At 34.7% G+C, this 22423-nt stretch overlaps 1 protein-coding gene across 1 annotated transcript in view; it reads left to right on the plus strand.

Annotated features, from left to right (window-relative positions):
- The window catches only part of SEMA3D (semaphorin 3D), a 125550-nt gene that overhangs the window by 67503 nt on the left and 35624 nt on the right, over positions 1-22423 (plus strand). Inside the window, exons 8-10 of the mRNA XM_015572693.1 lie at positions 16357-16471; positions 17733-17802; positions 20372-20516. Coding sequence (XP_015428179.1) covers positions 16357-16471; positions 17733-17802; positions 20372-20516 — 330 coding nt within the window. The remainder of the gene's footprint in view (positions 1-16356; positions 16472-17732; positions 17803-20371; positions 20517-22423) is intronic.

Genomic DNA, 22423 nt, shown 5'->3' on the forward strand with positions numbered 1-22423 from the left:
GCCCAGGTGTGAGTCTCTTTGGCACCTCACTCCTTTCACTTATGCTATATCCCTTTGCTAATTATTGATATTCCAGTAAAATCACTGCATGTCCTAATTTGTGGAGATTACAATGTTCTTATACATTAAATAATCTCATTTAAAAATTGAAAGCAATTTAAAATCGCTAGCATAAGTTAAACACTAAAAGAATCATATCATGTATTTTTATCAAAACACAGATCTCATCACACATCTAAAATTATATATCTTTACCTGGGTCAAATAAGCTGAAAATGTGGCTCTAGTATTATAATAATGAATTTATTAGAACATTAATCTAGATTAGGTTCTGAAAGAAAATGAAATAAAGAGAAGAAAGAGCAAACAAATCAAAATGCAATTTATTTTGAAGAACATAATTAGTTGTTTTTTTTTTAGTACTGTTGTTTTATGTAAATTACAGGAAAATGCAGAGACTCTATGAAACACTTCCATTTTGTGGCATCAAAGCTCTCATTTGGTCTAACCAGTATGGCGCAGTGGTTGAGACAAGCTTTGTGGAATAATAGTGCTGCTGGATCTACTTATGATTTTAGTGTATTATTTTTTTAGTTGGATTTATCTTTACTAAAATAACTTTTCCTTTTTTTCTTTCTTCTTTTCAATCCTCACCTAGGGTCATGTTTATATTGATTTTTAGAGAGAGGTGGCAGGGCTAATGCCTAGGTATTGGGCTCAGTCCCCGGTAGGGGCAGTTGATCAGTGTATCTCTCTCATCAATGTTTCTATCTCTCTGTCCCTTTTATATTGATTTTTAGAGAGAGGGGAAGAAAGAGAAAAGAGAGAGAAACATCCTTTGGTTGCCTCCCGTCTTCACTTCCACTGGGGATTGATCCCCCTACCTAAGTACGGTACATGCTCTGACAGGGAATCAAACCCAGAACCCTTGGTGTACGGGACAACACTCCAACCAGTTGCCCCAGGCCAGAGCAAAATCACTTTTCTTAAATAGATATGCACCTTCAGTATTAACTCAGTTATTAAGTGGAAGAGCTGTTAAGCTAATACATATTCTCAGTGGGAAGCTTGCTCAGTAGGTCCTTCAAACTTTTCTCACATCTATCTGAGCCTATTATCTTTTTGTCTCAAGCTGTGCCCTCAGGCTTTTGAACACTTCCAGGGACAGTAATACAAACCATCACTGCACTTAAACGTGCTAATGAAAACATGACTTCTGAGTGAGGCCAAACTGTGAGCACAGGTGATTCTTCACCTAGTGTCCTAGTCCATAATGCTGTCTCCCACTGATCCCTTTACCTCCAGGGGACAGGCTTTCTAAAAAACATCCTTATTATTTCAGAGTCTAAGAATTCACAGTAATTTCTCTTGAAGCCTCTTGACTGGAGATGAATGGCCATTGCTAGTGTGTTGGTGTGCTGAAGCATGCCTTTTAATAGCAGTACCCTGACCCTGAAAGGCTGTGCTGTGGATTGACAACATTTGTATAAGTGAGCTATGTTAAAGAAGTCATGAGAATTGTAGTCAATCAAATGTATTTTAAGAGTCACTTTCTGATTAACTCGTTTAACAACTGTGTGTTCTATGAACTAGTGCAATAGTTATTTCTTGATACATTTAACTCAATTAATTGATGGACATTAATTTAGGATGTTGAATAATGTTTTTCCTACTATCAATATACTGAAAGTTAGTCTTAGAAGTAGAGAAATAGATTAAAAAGAAATTTAGTTGCCCCATCTATATATAAAATTCTTTATTAAAATATAGTATAGACTTTAACTGTCAGCCGTGGGATATTTTGTTTAAACTCTGAACAAAGTCCTATAAAACTGAAAAGGCAGAGAGAATTCTAATACTTGAGTCTTCCCATCACAAAACCTCTGAGGCCACACAGCAAGATTTTGTCATGCTATTGTTTTTGGATAAAAAGCTAACAAATTGTGAGATCAAATGAGGACATGTGATGGATGAGTTTTCTTCAAAAAAAAGATATAATAGAGGTTCTCACATTAGTGTATCTCTACTCAATCTCTGTTTTAATTGAATACCATCTTTTGAATTTCCCACTTCACATATGATCTATTGGTCAAAGTTTACAATATTTGGTTCTAAATGCTTTCTTTGTAATTTCTCAATTGTAATGCACTCTGCCATTGGCTTCAACTTTATTTAATAACTTAGGATTAATGTGTGGCAAAAAGAGAGCATTTCTAAATGGAGACTTCACTGACAAGATTAAAAATCTTTTTAAAATGTCATGGCCTGCAAAAAGCCAAAACGTTTAATTTTAATAGCGCAATACTTATTTCTGGATAGATTTAATCCAATTAGTTGATAAAAATTAATTTATGACGTTGAGTAATGTTTTTGTTACTGTCAATATACTGTAAGCTAACCTTTGAGGTGGAAAAATATATTAAGAGTAAATTTGGTTGCACCATTTATAAAATTATTTAATAAAAATATAATGTAGACTTTAAGTGTCAGCCATGGGATATTCCATTTAAATTATGAACAAAGTCGGCGTCATCATTGTTGCTGTTACATGTTTTTTACATAAAAAATGTTATTCTGACATTATTTGGACTATCTTCCTCTTTATTGTTTTTTTTACCCCCATTTGATAGTATAAGATTATTTTTCTTTTTTCAACAAATAATACATAACAGAATGCATCTTTGCTATGAAAATTAAGTTTGATATACACAAGCAAAGATCTCAGAACAAAGAGATCATGTTAGAGAGAACTAAGTTAACTGTGCAGACTGTACTGAGTGTACAGAGCTTTTCACTAACCTGGGAGTTCTTTATATTATTTTTCCACCAGGATTTTTCCATAGAACATACTTATTTGGAAATATTCAGGTTTTTTGTTTTTGCTGTAATTGTTGTTTGTTTTAATTTTTAATAGATAAGTTCAGCCCAATGGAAAACTATTGATAGTTTAAGAGCTCTCCACTTTTTCAGCTCCTAAACCAAAGTAGAAGTTGTTTTATTGACTAGTCAAACATGTTCTTTTCAGACGGAGTAGTCTATACTGATTGATGGGGAGGGGGTTTTGAAAGTAGTTGAAATTATGCAGGAATGGCTAAAGAATCGTTTACAGAATAAGGGGAATATTTTTAAATTTCATAACCCATTTATTCACTATTTTATTATTTTATTTTTTCAACAACAATAAAGTATAAGATCTATGCAAAATGCAGTTCACTAAGCACTGGGAAGTAAGTAAGCTTCTATTCCTTTTCCTTAAAACGGCATAGTACAGTGAGGGTAACAGATATAAAAAAGATAATCTCAATATAATATGGTAGAGGTTAGAGCTGAGAAATCTATGTGCAATTCAGTGAAGCTAAAAAATTGTGTCCTAAAGGGTAGGCAACAGGTATTTTAGGCATCATTGCCACAAAGTATAATTTGCTTCCAGAATAGTGAAATCATGCAAGTGGAACTCGGGGGGGTATAAATGGAAGCAATACCTTTTAAGTTTGGGGTGGTTAGTTGGAAGATAAGCAAATTTGTTTCTACTTTAAGGTGTTTAAACTCTATGCTGTAGGCAATGAGAAGTTGTAAATGTGTTAAGCAGATAAGTGACTTGATAGGTAGTATATATTTAGCAATAATTTGAGGAATGCATCTGGGTTGAGAAATATTTGTGCCTGGGAGACATGTTAGGTGGGTTTCTAAAGATAGTAGTAATGAAGATGTATGGGTAAGTTCAAGAGAGAGTTCTAAGATAGAATCTAGGTATTGATTTCTAAGAGGTCCTTAATTTATCACCACTCTATTAATTGTTTGTTGTAGGTTGTGCTGTCCAGTAGAACTTTCTGTGGTGATGGGAATGCTCCACATCCGTACTCCCCAACACAGTAGCATGTGGCTGTTCCTGTTGACATATGAATTTAATGTTGAATGAATTTTAATGTTGTTTAATTTTAATAGCTTCATGTGGCTACTGGCTACAATAGGAGTATAGACTACCAAAGAATTCATTTACTTAACACATTTATTGATAATTGACCTGTGTATGACACTATGCTAGACAATAGTTTTATAGAAGGTTTTTTTTTTTTTTGAAAAAAGACATTATACTTGTACTCATTGAGTTTACAACTTGGTAGATGATATATGCATTAAACAAGAAAACAGAGATTATGTTTATATAATTGGCAAGTGTGGTAAATGCTATAATAAAATAAATCACAGGGTGCAGTTAGGAAAAATGAGTGGAAGGTATCTCTGAAAAAGTGGCTTTTGAACCAAATGTTGAAAAGGATTAGGAAATTATATGGCAATGATGGCAGATATGGAAAAGAATATTCCAGGTGGACTATGTGACTATGCAGCTGTAAAAAAGAAGAATCTGTTACCCTTTGAGACAGCATGGGTGGACCTGGAGAGTATTATGCTAAGCGAAATAAGTATCACATGATCTCACTCATATGTGAAATCTAAAGAATAAAATAAACTGATGAACAAATAGGTCCAGAGACATGGAAGCATGCAACAGACTGACAGGTTTCAGAGGGAAGGGGGAGGGGCAAGAAGAGATTAACCAAAAAATGTATGTGCATAAATGTGTAATGGACACAGACAGTAGTGCTGAGAAGGCCAGGGGTGGGATGGGAGCTGGGTGGAAGGGAGCAAAGTGGGGGAGGATGAGAGACATATGTAATAACCTCAACAATAAAAATAAACTAAAAAAAGGATATTCTAGGCAGAAAATAAAGCACATGTGAAATCTCAGAGATGGGTTTTTCAAAGCATTGAAGGAGTTAAAAGAAATTCACTGTGACTGGATTGTAATAAGTGGAAAATTATCATGATAGTGACTGTTTTCCCTTTAAAACATACATGCAATTTCTAAAGTCTCCAGAAGCCTTATCTTTCTTGTTTAAAAATTACACTGACTGACATTGCAGATATTGACTCCACCATGTAATAGTATATGCAAGTCTGCAACAAGTTCCTGTCCCATTAGATTTTTAATTCTCCCTTAGTCCTTTCCCAGAGACTTTGGTACTTGTCCTATAGACAAGGTCTCCTATATTCTTAGTAATTGTGGTTTCCAGAAGATAAGGCAGAGATTAAGAAAATGTGCAGAGATACATTCTGAAATTTGGGGAAAAAGACACCAAAAATTTTATGGGCATAGGTTTCATATTTGGACATGTTGAACTGGATGTGGCTCTGGGATATGCTGTCATAATATCCACTTGAAAAATAAGAGCCAGCAGTAGTGTCTAGTTTATATTAGTTCACACAAACACTCCATCCATGCTTTTGTTCCGGCCCTCCAGTCCAGTTGAAGAACCCATTGTGGCCCTCGAGTCAAAAGGTTTGCCCACCCCTGCTCTAGACCAAGCATATCAAACTCAAAGGCTAACATGGGCCAAGTAAACAAAGTTTAAGTTCACGTGAGCCGCAAATAAACAAAAACTTCAATTTTCATAGACACGTAGTATTATTTCGATAAAGACATGCTAAATACAAAGGGCTGAAATAAATGAATAATTGTTAACTTAAAATAATAGAGCATTTTAAATAAAAATTAATATTTTGTCTTGAACATTAACTTACCAGACACTGAATAACTGCACAAATTAATAAGCGTAACACAAATAAACCTATTTTTCTTGTTCTCCAAAAGCAAAATATTTCCTGTTGCGCACACCAAACAAGTCAATCCAAGACTAATGACATGGCAGTCAGCTGCTAAAATATTCACTGCTAATATTAATGGAGAGAAACCATGTGCCTGAGCATAAGGCATGTAAGGGAAATGAATGCAACACGATTATAATAATCAGTCATTAGCGAATGTTGTAGTTTGTTATTAATAATTATGTATAACAAGATATTGTAAAAATTAAGTTATAAAATTTTTATTAAAACGCTTCTTACATGCTGTTATATTGGCTGGCCCGCAAAAATATTCGTAGTGGGCTGCATGTGGCCCGCAGGCCGTGAGTTTGACATGCTTGGTCTAGAGACTCATGAATTTGGAAATATAGCGGTGGTTCTTAAAGTCATTAAAGTGTCTGAAACTGCCCAAGAAAATGTGTAGTGTGAGATTAAATAGAAAAGACAAAACCTGAAAGACAATGACATTTAAGAAATAACAACTGAAAATGTCTAAAAAGACAATTGAGACAAAATAGTTTGATACCTAGTTGGAGAACTGGGCACAGATATTGTTAGAAGTCAAAGAAAAAAAGGAAAAAACTCTAAAGAAAAAAAGCAGTTGCCAGTAATGTCAACACCAAAAGGAATTCAGGTAAGACTATGATTGAAAATCGGTGTTAGGACCACCTATTGTGGCTTAGTGGTTGAGCATCGACCTATGAACCTAGGAGGTCACAGTTTGCTTCCCCGTAGCGGGTGTGCAGGAGGCAGCCGGTCAATGATTCTCTCTCATCATTGATGTCTCTCTCTTCCTCTCCCTCTCCTTCCTCCCTTCCTCTCTGAAATCAATATATATTTTTAAATTAGTGTTATACTTGGCAGTAAGGATGATAATTTCTGCCCAAGTGATATGAATATTCAACTTGAGATCAGATCTAGGTTTACATCTCTGCTCTACTTCTTCCTAGCTCAGTTTCTTAACTTAGAAAATGAGGACACCCATCTCTCCCATTACTCTTTTACCAGTCAAAGGAAAGGCGTATGTGAGATCATATGAATTTTAATGTGACAGACACTGAGGAAGGTACTGGAAAACTGAGGAAGGGTGACTTAGATGTTTGTTTTTAAGCAATTAACAATCTAAGAGACTGACTTGTAAATAATGTAAGTACATGGCCATACCAGAGCGAGTTAAATGTCAAAAATCATGTACACACACACACACACACACACACGTCATACATGCACATTTTTGGAGCCAGTTCAACTAACTGTGCTTAGGAGAGGAAGAGTGATAGTAGATGTGTATTGGGAGGCTGGAGGCAGGTTAGTTACAAAGGTTACTGGAAGAGTTAATTATTAGTTTTAAAGGCTGAATATACTGTCATTACTTTGCCCTCATTTTTAGCAATATTTGGATCTTATTTCTGGACATAGTCAAAAGAATTTGGAGACATGTCTGGTGAAATTGTATCAATAATTTGAACTGCAAATTTTGGACAAAAGGTATGGACAGGGAGAGATACTAAATAGTAAAGAAATTGACTTGGAAGATAATTTCATAGGTATGTTGATCAATGACAGTCTCAGGAGAACAAATACTTTCATCATCCACAGAATCTCTTTGAAATCCAATATGCTTATCATTGCACATGGCAGAACACATTTCCTTATGAATCATCTTTCAGTTGTGTCAATACTATCCAGTCAAACTATGTCCTCAGTTGTTTCATATTTAAAACTAGAGGCCCGATGCATGAAATTCATGCAAGAGTAGGCCTTCCTTCCCCCAGCTACCAGCACCTGGCTTCCCTCTGGCACCCGGGACCCAGGCTTCTCTCACAGAGGGAGGCAGGGTCCCCGACCAATCGCATTGCACCGCACCTGCCTTGGCTGGCCTGGCGCCAGTGGGTGTCATAACGTGGTCCTGGATGGTCTTCCCGATGGTCGATGGTCGTTCTGCTGTTCGGCCATTCGGTCGATTTGTATTTTGTGCTTTTGTTATATAGGATATGGGACATAGTCTAGAATGATTTCTAAAGTCCTTGCCAGGCTCTATGATTTGTTAATTCTGTACAACAACCGATATTTTCAAGCACTAAATGGGGCACCTTACACCCTAGACTGCTCTCACAGGCGGTAAATTACACAGATCTGCTTGGTAAGGTAAGAAATGCTGACTGAACCTACAGGTGAAACAACATGAAATAAACCCGCTGAAAAAAATTTCTCTATTTACTTTGCAAGTTGGTCCTTTTAGGTACTATTATTTCTATCTGATGCCCATTGCCCTGTGTGTGTGTGTGTGTGTGTGTGTGTGTATTTGTGTGTGTGTGTCCCTTGAAGAACCACCCTGTAAGTTAATGTGTGGAAATTCTAGTCACTTCAGTGAGGTTTGCTTACAACTTTCCGCCTCAAGGCTGTTTTGCATTATTTTTGGATTCTGTTCATTTTTGGAAGCATTGTCCATTAAGCTTACTTATGCTAGCCACACCGGATTCCAGCGGTAGGTTATGCCAGTTCTCTTTTTGTTCTGCAGTATTTCCTTTGTCCATGCCAGGAATTCAGTTTGGATGGCCCTTTCACATAACTTGCCTGGGGGTGGGGGGGCTAATTAATAGCCCTTTGCCTCAATTCCCCTTGCATTGTCTATTTTGATATACGGCCCTATTTGGACAATTGCTACCTTTGAAGATTTGTGTTTTTAGACCGATGACACTTTCCGTATTTATTGATCTCCGCCAGGTTGTGGTTTTTTGCTTACTTTCAGCATGTCACTTACAACCTAAATGAGAGATTTAGAGCCCACGAGTTACAGATGTGCTTTTGCTCCACTACCATCTGTTTTCCTGTCAGAAATTCCTAGGCGAGGGTTTATGGGGCTGGCTCTAGCTTTTTATTATTTAATGAACTCTCATCCTACCTGAAAAAGACTGCCTATTATGTCTACATTTACCTCATTTTAATCTGTTAAATCTTAGAAATGGGATTTTTAAAAAATATTGAATATTATCCAAATCCTACATTTCTAATTTTTACAAGTTTTGGAAGTAGATTGAAAAACATGTTCTCCATTTCATCTCTCTAATGACAAATGAAAAACAGTCATCTCTAAACACTAGATTTCTTTTTTTTAAGCGAAAAACTGTATTTTTGCTTTGAGAGCCTCCACAGAGCTGATTGCTTTGAAAACCACTGCATTGAATACCTGCCATACAAGTCTTTTGCGTGCTCTTCCTTCTCCTCTCCTGTGTCTGCGATGTCTCAGTTTGTGTAGTTGTGTGTGTTTTTTTTATATTAAGGTATTTCAAGGTTATTAGAAGACAAAGTAGAAAACTTTTATATATGTTTTTATTTTTGCTTTCATATTTTAGTGGTCAGAACTTTTTCTGGCATCTCAATGAAACAGTGACACGATACCGTTATAGCATATTGCAAAGAAGACTCAGGCTGGAAAGGAAAATGCAACATTTTCGACTGTGATTTTATTCAGTGGGTGGAATTCACTATCTTTCATTCGTTCAATAAACATATTTAAATATCTTCATTTAAGTTCTCCCTCTCAGTATAACCATCTATTTTAGTATAGTATATGAAATGCCCTTCTAATGAGGCTCTTGAGATTTCATTCTAGATTTTACTTATGATTTCTCTCACACATGATTATAATTTCAAGTTTCTAAATAGGCCATCCTGTGTTTAGATTATTATTATTACTATTATTTACTTACATATACCATTTAGTAGACCATCATATTAAGTTTACAAAGATTATAAAATATATCCCTAGAAAAAACTCAATGAAGATTGAGGCAGTACAGAGAAGAGTAAATTGGACAATTGCTCTGACATGCAGTCGCTTGATCACATCTCCAATATTTCCTGGTGCAACTGGGTCTTTGGGCAATTTGAAGGCATATGTCAACACAAGGCTACTTAAGACCTGCCAGGTACGGCTGTTATTATAAGTGGCATATCAGATAAGCATATGAATGATGTAGTGAAATAGTAACATGGAAAACACAAGAGTATTAAATCGCCCTAATCTTATTTGTTGAATTTTAAAAAGGATCAATTGTGTGTTTGCCTCAGTGTGACTATTTCAGTTATGAAAACAAACACTATTTTATTGATTTAGATTACTCTAGTATTTAGGTCACGCTTCAAAAGAAGGTGGGCAGAGTTAATTCAAGTTAAAATCTCTGAGTTAAATGTTATTGATGTGTTATATTCTGAGATTAAATGTTATTGATGTGTTATACTGGGGAGAAGGTGCACAAAAGATGCTAAGAGCATGGTTTTCAAAGTGTTCCAGGATATTCCTGCACAAAGATGCAGAAGAGCAGCATTAGGCAAAAGAACTAAACTTTAAGCAAAGGAGAATTTATAACCTCTGACTCTAGCATCAAACCATTTTTTAAAAGTGCTTACTGTATGTCATCCTCCAATGTTTATTGATAAGAAAAACCTGGTATCCTTCAACTTCAACTCATCAGTATGGTTACAAATTTCTGAATACACATCTATATTCTAATAGAATACATGTTCACAAATATCTTGGAGATTTCACTGATTTATAAAATCATCAGGATTTAAGAGCAGTAGAGCTGATAGTCCATCATTACATTTCCACAAGCTTCTGTTTCCCAATATGCTGGTGAAAATGACAATATTTATAAAGTGCTGAGAGATCCTCAAAGAGGATGGGGCACATAGACAAAATCGTGTTTAACAGATGAACCCAGCATAGTGACCCTAAGGTCAAAAGACACACTCAATAAGAGTTCATGTGTGACAGCTTGTAGCTACTCTACATGGCTATGTAAGATTTATAGGGACGTGCATTTGCTGGGACAGTGGAAGGAAAATGGAATCACTAGCAACCTGCCTCATGACTACTCTACCCTTTAACAGTTACTGTGATTACAAGATCATAGTATTTCCTAACATGGCAGCCATCACCCAAATGACTCAGAAAAACTATATTTTACAGTTGCTAAAAGATTGTAGATTGTGTTTTGTTTCATTTTAATTTTTTTCTTATCTTTTATATTAATCACTTTAATATATATATATATTTCAAACATATCAGAAGCTATAGGGAATAAGAAAACAAGGACCCTCCGCACTCACCACCCAGACTGAACCCATGCGGTCGGTCGGGCTTGTTTACACTTAATTTCTTTGTTACTTTCATCTGCATCTTTGTGTAGAGGATGTCAAGGCTTTGGCAACCAGACCACAAAGAAGCTGTGATGAATAGAGTGGAGACGTGTAGGAGTGAAGGCTGACTAAAAGCTGCTGATTCTGACATCTCAATAATAAATCTATTGTGTTAGTGAGAGGTTGTGTTCTTTAGAACTTCACACAAATAAGCAAGGAGGTGACACTTTCATACAAAAGCGGTCGCCTCCCTTTCAGCCCTCTTGTGGGCTTAAAGTTCTCAAGGAGGATTGTGTGGATTTGCAAACAAATCCAGGGACTGAGAGCTGGTCAACAAAGTCAGCCACTGACACTTCCCTGCAGGAGAAATACAACTCCTTGTGAACTGAACTTTGCCATCCAGGTCAGGCTTCTGGATGTCTGTAAGAATTACTATCCAGTCATTAAATGCTTATAATCCATTGCTGAGAGCTATTATCCCAGAAACTATACTTGTTTCCTTGCTGACAGCAGGTGGCTTTCATCTTTGACCTGGATTTTTTAAAATCCTTTTATTCCTGAGGGGCCAGGGAATGCGGCTTGATGGGTAGGGCAAGGATATTTGAAGATTCTTTTGTTTAAAGGATTGCAATTTTCCATTTGTCAGGTTAAAAACGATGCAAGTATGGTATAAATTCCTTTTCTGTCCAACAAATTTGGAGCTAGCAGAATAGTTAGAATTTTTTCGCGGTCTGTCTTAAATATGGATGATAATTGCAGTTAGAAAGAGGGGCGGTATTTGAAAATGGACCTTTATTGTCATTTTTATCGAATAAAATGGGCTTCATTGTCACTTTTATCTAATAAAAGGAAGAATGTGACTGCTCCTTTTTATGATTGGGTAGTGACGTGTATGCCTTTTAAAGGAATGTCCTCAAACAAATATTCAAGCTATCTATTAATTTAGCAAAATAATTTGAACAACCACTCTGTGCTGTGGTAAAGCAGTAAGCCAAACATAGTTCCTGGAATTATATTTGTGATAGTTATATATTTCTTTATATATAAATTGAATCAACACTATTTTTGATACTCATTGCTGACTCTCTCAAAATATACAATTAGGCAATGAAAATTTAATAAATATCTAAGTATGTAAGAAGAATACATTAAAATAGAAAGGTTGTAACTAGAGCTCTGCTTAGTACACCTAGGGCTCTGCTGAAAAAAAAATACATAAAGGCTTGGTGTGTGAAAATAAAATGTTATAAATCAAGGGTCATGTGAAAGATGAAGAGATAACTTACCTTGTATTTTTAAAATCATTTAAAAATACATTTCTTTTTGAATAATTCCAGATAATATATTTTCTCACTGAATACTGCTATACATTGACACACGATTCATTATTACATTAGGTTAGGAGGAAGCATCAATGTTTCCTCATTTATGTTAACATCTGGATTTATATTTATTAAATGCCCTGAGGATATTAGCATTAATAATAACAATCATATCTAGATAAATCTGCCTTCACATCTGCAGACATATGACATCATCCAATAGCTAGCTGATACACAGATTATTTTTATTATTGAGCAATGATAATTAATAGAAACACCTTATACAAAATATAATTTTAAGAGCAATTATACACATTTTGAGAAAGTTATTATATACAATATATTTTGTATTTATTTTCTTAAAAAAAACCTTATTTTACTTCTCTGCTAATTACCGAATCTTTTAGTAATTCTTCATTGTGTACTAAGTAACCTATGGATGCTTTGCCTGGTATGAAGGCCTTCCTTGGTCTTACCCCGATTTACTTTTATAACATGTCCTTTACTATTTAAATGTATCCCATTCATCATCTAAACCAAACTTGTCCTGGTTCTCCATGTTTGTTACGAATCGTCCCACCTATTGTCCTTTCTCCCTAGTTTCCAGCACTTAGACTATTGCCTGAACTGATCTCTGCATGTCTGAACCTACCTATCATTTTAAAGACGGTATCACATCTAATTCTTCAATGAAGCCTGTCCTCAATTTCCCACTAAAAATAAGATTCAAAGGAAATTCAAATTCTTTGGCATTTATCTATAGTTTTCTCTATACTTTCCTAAAAACTTTCATTAATTTTATCTTGTATTTTTAGTCACTAATTCTTAAGCATATTTATTAAACACCTGGCAAGCAGGGTGTTAATGACACATCTGGAGTAGTTGTTGGGTAAAAGGAATAAGAAAGTACATTTTCTGGTGAGAATTAAAAATTATTAGAAAACCAACTAGATGTTATTTTTCTTTTTGTTATCACCATGTGTCAGCCATTCTAAACAGTAGCGGGGTCAAAATACAACTGCCATAAAGGTTTTTTTTTTTGTCCAAGATCTAAATAACTGCTGTGCTTACCCTCGTGTTTCTATTATGTATATGTCCACATGTCTGTATAGTTAGCCTCCAACACACGTAAACTCAGCTGCACACATGTTCTAAAAGCAAGATCCTAATGACTTGGAATCATTCAAATTTTAAAAGAGTGAAACATAGAACAGTCTGTGAGGTGTGATATCTTGTTTGTTAAGTGCGAATTTTAGTTCATGAATGAAATAGTTTATTTCACTTGATCATCTTTAAATTTCAAAATTATTATTTTTTAAATTATTTGTTATAACCCTAAAGGACAATTCAATCAAATGTAATTGTTAAGTAATAATTATACAGAGCTATTGCTTTAAATGATTCTGTTGTTCGGAGGGATGTACAATGTGATTAACTCTGGGTGTCATGGCGTTAGGTACTAAAGCTATAAAGATAAATAGAGCCTCCAGTCTCTGGATCCTCATTGCCTTCTTAGATTTCCCCCAAATCTAAGAGGTTTCTGAGATTTGCTTTGTTACTGTCATTATATCATCTTAAAAATCGCATGTTCGCATTACCCACGTTAATACTAAAAGGGATCTCTCCCTCCTCCTCCCATTTTCTTCAAGAATAGCAGCTATTTATATGAGTTTCAATTCTCCTGTTTGAAGCAGTTATTCAGATGCTTTTCTGTAATTTAATTTAATTTTCAAAGATGAAAGAAACATTGGGCAGGCCTCTCCTAAATGAACAGCCTAGAAATTTGACAGTGAAGTTTGTATTAACTTTACAGATCATAGATTACATGAAGGATAAACCTTTTTATATAGAGAGTTTATATTTAAAGGTAAATACATCAATGGAAATAATGGCCCCAAAAGTAACTTTTGAAGATGATAATTCAGTGCTTAATATACTAGTGTCAAACTGTGAAACAGTCTCATTTTATTTATTATAAGCATAGCAGATCTAGTTGAGTAAAAAAAAAATCATATTAATTTGGTGTTCATAAGGACATATTAAATTAGAAATAGTAAGTATATCTTTTTATGGTGGATTACTCAATAGTTTAATTGTATTTGGTTGGATGACAGAAGAAACACTAAAAATTATTGAAGTCAGATAAGAGTGACAAGTGACATAGGCAGTCTTAGAGTTCTGAACATAGTTTTTCAATTACTATCATGTAGAGATAAAGAAAACTATTACAGTAGTCAATGCAAGGAGATAGAAGACAACAAAAAAATAATAAAATAAAAATAAGAGCTCTCTATCAGAAGATTCAAGAAATGAAAAATAAAATCAAACCTAAACTGAGAATGCTAAATGCCCACAAGAAAGTGCATTGCCAGACCAGGAGAAAATAAAGGGAAGGTGGAAGTTGTACTGAAAATCCATACAGAAGAGACAAAGGATGACGCATACCTCTGAAGATTTTTATAAGGAAGAAACTGTAATTCTAGAAAAAGAAGTGAAAACTGCCCTGAAAATATTGGGAAGAAGTACATCATCATGGTTAGATGGGATACCAATACAATTATTTCAAGCCACTTTGTCAAAATCGTAACAAGAAAATGTCCAGAAATGTGGAAAACAAAGCAATGGCCTAGGAGCTGGAAATATTCAACACATATCCCCATTTTGAAGAAAAGAGATGCCGAGGAGTCTAGTAACTCTTAGGACCATTACTGTAATTTCCTACACAAGTAAAGTGATCCTCAAGGTGATGCAACAAAAACTTCTACCTTATATATGGAACAAGAAATGCCAGCCGTGCAAGCTGGATTCAGAAAAGGAAGGGGTACTCCAGTTGTAAGCATTTTTTAGATGTGAAATGCTGCAAAGAATTTCAGAAGAAGATTGGTCTATGCATTATCGACTACAGTAAAGCCTTTGACTGTGTGAATCATGAGAAACTATGGGATGCTCCAAAAGAAATGGGTGTGCCTCAGCCTTTGATTATCCTGATGTGTAGCCCGCACTGTGGACAGGACCAAATTCAGAGTGAAAATAGTTTTCTTTAGGGCAAAGGTTTCAGACAAGGGTCCATTTTAAAGCTAATAGGAAAAAACACACACCAAACTTCAGTTGAAATATGGTGCCGGAGGAGAGCTCTCCTGATAGCCTGAAATGCCAGAAAGACGAACAAGTGGGTCCTACGGCATTGCCCTATGTTGGGCTCACCATGAGGAAGCAGAGTACTTTAGTAAAGACAATAAAATAAAATATTACTGGGGGAAGTAGAAGGCAGCAGGAAAAGAGGAAGACCAAATGGGAGATGGATTAACTCTATAAAAGAAGCCATAGGCACGAGTCTACAGAAGCTGGACGGGGCTGCTAAGGACAGGACGTTGTAGACATCACTCACTCGTAGGGCCACCAGGAGATGGAGCTGACTCATGGCATGTAACATACACACACCCGTTTATTCCATTTAATTGATTTAAATGCTTATATTTTACTAAATGTATTTTTTACTAAAAGCATTTTAATGAAATAATCCAGAGTAAAATAAAATATGGAAAATCAAGATTGCTTTAATATGTATATGTTTATGTTGCCTTGGAGTTTAATTAGTAGGGCAGTAAATTTGGAGAAGATTGTTTTTAATCTATACCGAAGCATATTTCTAAAGATGCAAATATTGACCTAAATATACATATTATACAAGTCGGTGCTAGAATTTATACAAGTTTAACATACTTAAACACTTCACACATTTGTCATTTAGTTATCAAAATAACCCTATCTCAAAGCATTAATTAAATTGTATCTATGAGAAAACAGTTTTTAGTAGGTCACTGAGTAAGAATTGGCAGAGATGGGAGTCGATTCCAAGCCTGCCTTATTTACTTGTGCCTTTACATGCATCTACTCATTCAGTAGGGGTGTGCTGCTTACACTGGATTCATTTAGCCATGAGAAAAGCATTTAACCCTGGGGGACAAAACTGTCTTTTCTTTTTTCTTAGTTTTTATTTATTTATTTATTTTAAATTTTTATTGTTGAAAGTATTACATATGTACCCTTCCCCCACCCCCATTGACCTCTTCTCTTTTCTCTCATTTGAAAGTTCAAAGACTGGAATATGTGGGCTTTCTGTCTTTATAAGCAATGGCATTAACAGACACTGCCTGTCATCACCACCATTTTTAGTTGGTGATAGACTCCTGATGGTAAATCTGTATCTTTATTTCCTTCTTCTTCTTTTTATTTTTGTCAGAATGATGTAGGAGGACAACGCAGCCTGATAAACAAGTGGACAACTTTTCTTAAGGCCAGATTGATTTGCTCAATTCCTGGAAGTGATGGGGCAGATACTCATTTTGATGAGCTCCGTAAGTCACATGTTTCATTTTTCTTTTAAAAAAAGTCTTATTGCCTAATTAATTCAGCTTTTATTTTATTTTATCCCCAAATGCCCGATTGTATAGCCCAGTACAACTTGAAGGAGTGGTTCTTACTAGATTTGCACATATAGAGAACACAGATGTGCTCTAGATCTGTAATGAAAAATTCTTCCTCAAAGTTCAGAGGGAAACAAAACTACAAAACTACGGCAAGAGACATAGTCCTGGGACTACAATGCCCATGCATCATCCATGTAGTCTTTCACTTGAGAAGGAGCCACTCTCTGTCTATAGGTAGAAAGACCTTGGGTTCCTTATTCTGTGGATGCCCCCTGCTGGAGAGCATAGGAGATTTGGTGAACTCTGTCCCTCCAACTTGTTAATAAAAATAATAAAAAAAATTTTTAAAAGGGAGGCGGGAGGGGAACATCTGTCATACTTTCAACAATAAAGGTAATTTTTTAAAAAATTAAATAATAATAATAATACTCAGAGAAGCATTAGACAGCTTCTTTCTTTCATTTTCCTTCTTTACTCCTTTCAACGCTAATACAAGAAGGAACTTTTTTCAGTTTCATATAAATTTAGTATTATTAGCTTTTATCTTCTTGAATTTGTCCTTGTTGGCAATATAAAAAAGGTTGCATCATTGATGATTTTGTCAAGATTGTATTTTATAGTATTAAAGTATATATTCAGTATTCATGGATGATCTCTAATGTTGACTATAAGCATGCTCACATCTTAAATAATCTTTTAAAATATTTTTACACATACTTTAGTATCAATTTGCACAAGTAATTACACAAGCAATGCTACACAATTAATTTGTGCAGCTATTTTCAGACATCTACCAAATAGGTAATTCAGTCACTAATAAGTTGACATAATTATAGGACAAAACTTTTTATAGTGGTGGAGAAAAATAGCCTATGTTTTTTAAATTTTTATGTCAAATCACATACTCCTAATTGGAAATAGCGATGGAGATTATCAAGCAAACCATTCCATTTATAGGTGATGTAAGTAACACCTAAGAGGTTAATGTCTGATTCCACGTCACATAGCTAGTAAGAAAACCAGTCTTTTACCCTTACTTTCTCATGTAGTAATGTAATGACTTTCACTGTTACCTTCATTTTATATACTGTTTAGAGTTTCAGAAATATTGTATTATTAAACAAAAAAGCAAACATGTTAACTCAAAAACTAAAAATATAGTGAATCATTATTTTTTTCCCATTAATAGAAGACATATACTTACTCCCCACAAGAGATGAAAGAAACCCTGTAGTATATGGAGTCTTTACCACAACCAGGTAAGTTAAAAAAAATGATTGTAATTCTTCTAGAGAATTGTTACGTATAAGTAAGAAAATACAGTTATATGTTTTGTCCCTTCCTTTCGTGTGAAAAAATACACATTTTTCCTTTTCCTTTTCACTTCGTGTTTCCTATAAATATTTTAATGTCAGTACATACAGTGTTTCTCTGTTCTTTTTACCCCAGTAGAGTGTCCTCTGTGTCATTTGTCACGGTTTATTTCAACAGTCCCCTGTACATAGATAGTTCCATTGTTTCCCGTCCTTTGCTGGTATGCATAATGCCTCAGTGACTAAACTTGTGCTTATGTCAATTCCTCTGTGAGCAGGTATATCTGTGAGCTAAGTTCTCAGACTAAAATGACTGGGTACAAAGACATATGCATATACTAATCATAATAAACATTTCAAGTTGTGTGACATAGAGGTAGTAATACTAAAGAACTACATGTCTCAGTTTTGTGGCTATGCTCTAAACAGGAGATAGGCCACTCTTGACCTTTAAAATGTCATCACATGCTAACTTATATGCACCTCCTCATTACCCCAGGAAGATGAGAGTTTGGCTGACATTATCACCATACCATCACTGCTCTACTAATATAGGCAAAGGAAGTTTGTATACTTGCCATAAAAGAGGAGCCAATTAGTAGTGAAAATGGGACTAGAACTAAAGGTCATTTCCTAATTGTCATCCTGTATTATTTCCTTCTTTATGCATACTACTGTCTGGTACTTGTCATTGAATCTTGTGACTTCCTTAAAAGTTTTCCTTGCACCCATGAAGCTTTCTTAAAGAATATATGGACACTACTTTATTTTATTGAATATTAATTGTATTCAATTCAGTAACCTACATTGGGCCATGTTCAAACTATACCATATATTACTGTTTACAGTATATTCTTTGAAATACTTTGCATTTTTTCCACAGCTCCACTATCAATCTTTATCAATGTATATTGATATTATTATTGGAGAAATTGGCAGTATTGCTATGGGTATTAGAAAAATGGTCTCACTGCCTCCTTCTGATTAAAGTATTAAGATATTTTGCAGGCAAATTATAATTTCATTTCTGTGGCATTATCCTCATTTACATATACATTATACCTTATGTATAAACTAAAATGTACTATTGGTTCAGAATATACCAGAAAACATACTTGTTGGTTCATTATGATAGAACAGGTGAAACATTTAAATATAAGAATAAAGAAGATATCCTAAGAAGCTGCTGTTTTCTGCTCCATTTTCCTGCTAATTTATGTCTGAACTACAAGGTGCAAGAAGAGCAAGTGCCTGTAGTTACCCAAGATAAGTATCTCAGCCCTAGGCTCTTGGCATCTCTTCATTCACGCAATGGCATTAAGCATGATGCATCATCTTTTTAAAATATCATAGGCTAGTCATGTGATTTTTATGGGAACATCTCTCTTCTTAGCAGCTAGTTTTCTCCCAGATGCCTGTTTACTGTCAGCTCCCAATGTTTCCCATTAACGTCATTCCAAGAATATTAATGAGTGAGTTCTTCCTGCTCAGAGAATCCTTAGCTCATTTTTGTAGCACTGAGATGTGATAAAGGGTGATCTTGTATTTTAGAACAGCAACCATTGAAAGTTTTAGAGTCAGAGAAAATGTACTTTATTTTCCAGAAATAAATCAAAAACAGAACATCTGATGGCCGTGTTAACAGTTTTCATCATTAGTTGGCAAAACTGTGTCAAATTTCCATGGAGCTTTTCTGCCTCTTAATTGCATGTGCTCCAACTCTGTGTAATTAAGTTTAATTTTAAGCATCAGATAAGATTCACATGTAAACTCAAATACAAGAAGGAGCAAAAAAGTTTGTTTCAACATTTTAAAAAAATTCTTTATTGTTTAAAGTGTTACATATGAATCCTTTTCCCCATTGACCTCTTCCCGCTTGTTCCTGCTCCTCCCACTCCCTCAGCACGTGCCCTCACTCCCCCTACTCACTGTTCCCACCATGGGAAACAGTATGGAGTTTCCTCAAAAAATTAAAAATGGATCTCCCATTTGACCCAGTTTCAACATATTTAAATTAATTAAACATTAAATAGCCAGTATTTATGGTCATTCACTCAACTTAAGAAAACAGACACATCATTATTAACTACATGTCTAGATTATTCCTTTTTTTAAAAAAAAAAGTAAATAATGCACCTTTTCATTTTAAATTCTTTAGAGGGCATTATGCTGAAATAACCTCAAATAAAATTTAAGAGCATGTGGATAAGTAAAATACTCTTTTCTACATATGTCTTTCTATCCTCCAGTTTTTCTAGGAAATTCTTATTAATGCATTGTTGGTTTAGATATCACCTACTCCCTGAAAACTTACCAGACAGCCCAGTATTGGGTACCTATCTGTGTGCTGCTTAGCTTACTGCAATTACCCATGATATGATTGTTAATACACTTTATTCAGGCTATAAACTCCTTGAGATCATACCTACATTTTATCTGCAGCACCTCTCATATTTGTGCTCAATGAGTGTCCAATGAAGGAAACTGTGGATTGAATCATGTTGCTTTCTTTCAGCTCCATCTTCAAAGGCTCTGCTGTTTGTGTGTATAGCATGGCTGACATCAGAGCAGTTTTTAATGGCCCGTATGCTCATAAGGAAAGCGCAGACCACCGCTGGGTGCAGTATGATGGAAGAATTCCTTATCCCCGACCTGGCACTGTATGTATTCAACTTAATAATGCAGTACCTTTCTTACGCCCATATTCTCTTTTTAAATATGTTGTAATAAACTACATCCTTCACCACAGCAATAAGTACTGTGCTGTTTTTTAAAAAAATAAGTATTATTTATTTACGTGATGTTTTAACATTTCCAGCCTTTACTGGAATTTAACATTTTTCTTCCGAGTAATAATTTTGAGTAATATAGGAAACAATGGACTCTATCTTAAAGTGCAGACTATGCTGAGAATGTAGTACTTATATTGTACTTGCATAGTACTTACAGTACTTACATAGACTCAATGAGTCTGCAGAATCATCAAAATGATTTAGTATCTAGAATGACAAATATTCTAAATTAGTAGGAAATGCCAAATAAGTATTTATTCCCCAGCTAAAGCACGATATGTAGCTAGAGTCCCCATTTAAACAACTACATCAATTAAAAACGTTCATTCAAATTATCTCCTTTTTTGTTATGCATTGACCTTTTCTTTTCTTTTCTTTTCTTTTCTTTTCTTTTCTTTTCTTTTCTTTTCTTTCTTTCTTTCTTTCTTTCTTTCTTTCTTTCTTTCTTTCTTTCTTTCTTTCTTTTTTATGCCGCTCCTTGGAATACTATGCATAGGTTAGATAGGAAAGGGCCTAGAGAATCCTGGGTCCAAAATTCCATTCAAATACTATAAATTGTGTTTAAAACATAGATGAAACAAGAAATGTGTTTTAGACTTTATGCATCTGTCTAAAAAACCATTGCAGTTTAAAATCAGTATGTGCGTTATAAATGGATGGCTTCTGTTTTACTGTTGATGTGATTAAAACAGTTTGTTATTTAAATATTTAAGGATTGGTTATTGAACCCATATTATATTGTTTTAATTCAATATATATTGAATATTCAATATATATTGAACTGATATAAATAAAAATGCCTTTTTTTTTCCATTTAGGATTTAGTATGAATATTCCTACCAAGACATCTAAAATCATCATCAAAATCTCTGAGAAAAATTGTTGACCTAACCTGTCTAATTCTATGGAATTTTGCTTTTTCATATGTTCATTCCTAAAATGGAAACAGCTGGTAGCCAGGCTTTCTGAATTTTCTTTTCATCTTCCTGTTATATAACCTAATTAAATCTGGGAAACACACTTTACAACCATGTCTATTTCTCCTTCATAATCCTTCAATATAAATATGTTGCAGGGATGTTTCTGGACTGATTATTAGGTAATCACAACTTTTGTAGAAACAACTTTTCTTTTGCAAATAATATTATTATTATATTCGTGGTTTCCTTTATTTTCTTTGTATATCAAAGCTGTACTTGCTTGTTTTATTTTTATATGTAACAGTAACACAGGGCATTAGCACTCTTCTAAAGGTTTTACAAATCTTAATTTTCATAGTGAGTCTATGAAGTAAGTGTTATTATCATTAATGCTAATTTACAGGTGAGGAGTCTCAGACGCAAACAGGTGCAGTGTCCTGCCCAAGGTCACAAAGCTAGTGAGTGGTGCAGCTGAGTTGTAAACCTAGAGACTCAGGAGGCAGAGCCCGAGATCTTAGTCCTGTAGTAAGATACTAGATGAGAAACTTTTGATGTTAAAATATATTTATTTTCCCTTTCCATGGAAGATCTTTTACTGAATAAACACACATATAGGGTGTCCCCAAAAATGTATATGCATACTTTGAATACTTATAAAGGCAGTGTTTATTAAAATGCATTCTATTTTCAAAATTGAGCTGTTAAAATGTGTATACATTTTTGGTACACCCTGTATATATCCTCCTATATAATAAAAGGCTAATATGTAAATAGACCGAAAGGCAGAACAACCTGAACAACCAAACAACCGGTCGCTATGATGTGCACTGGCCACCAGGGGGCGTGCACAGAACA

Source organism: Myotis davidii, unplaced genomic scaffold, assembly GCF_000327345.1.
Source record: "Myotis davidii unplaced genomic scaffold, ASM32734v1 scaffold49, whole genome shotgun sequence".
In the NCBI taxonomy this organism is placed as follows: Eukaryota; Metazoa; Chordata; class Mammalia; order Chiroptera; family Vespertilionidae; genus Myotis; species Myotis davidii.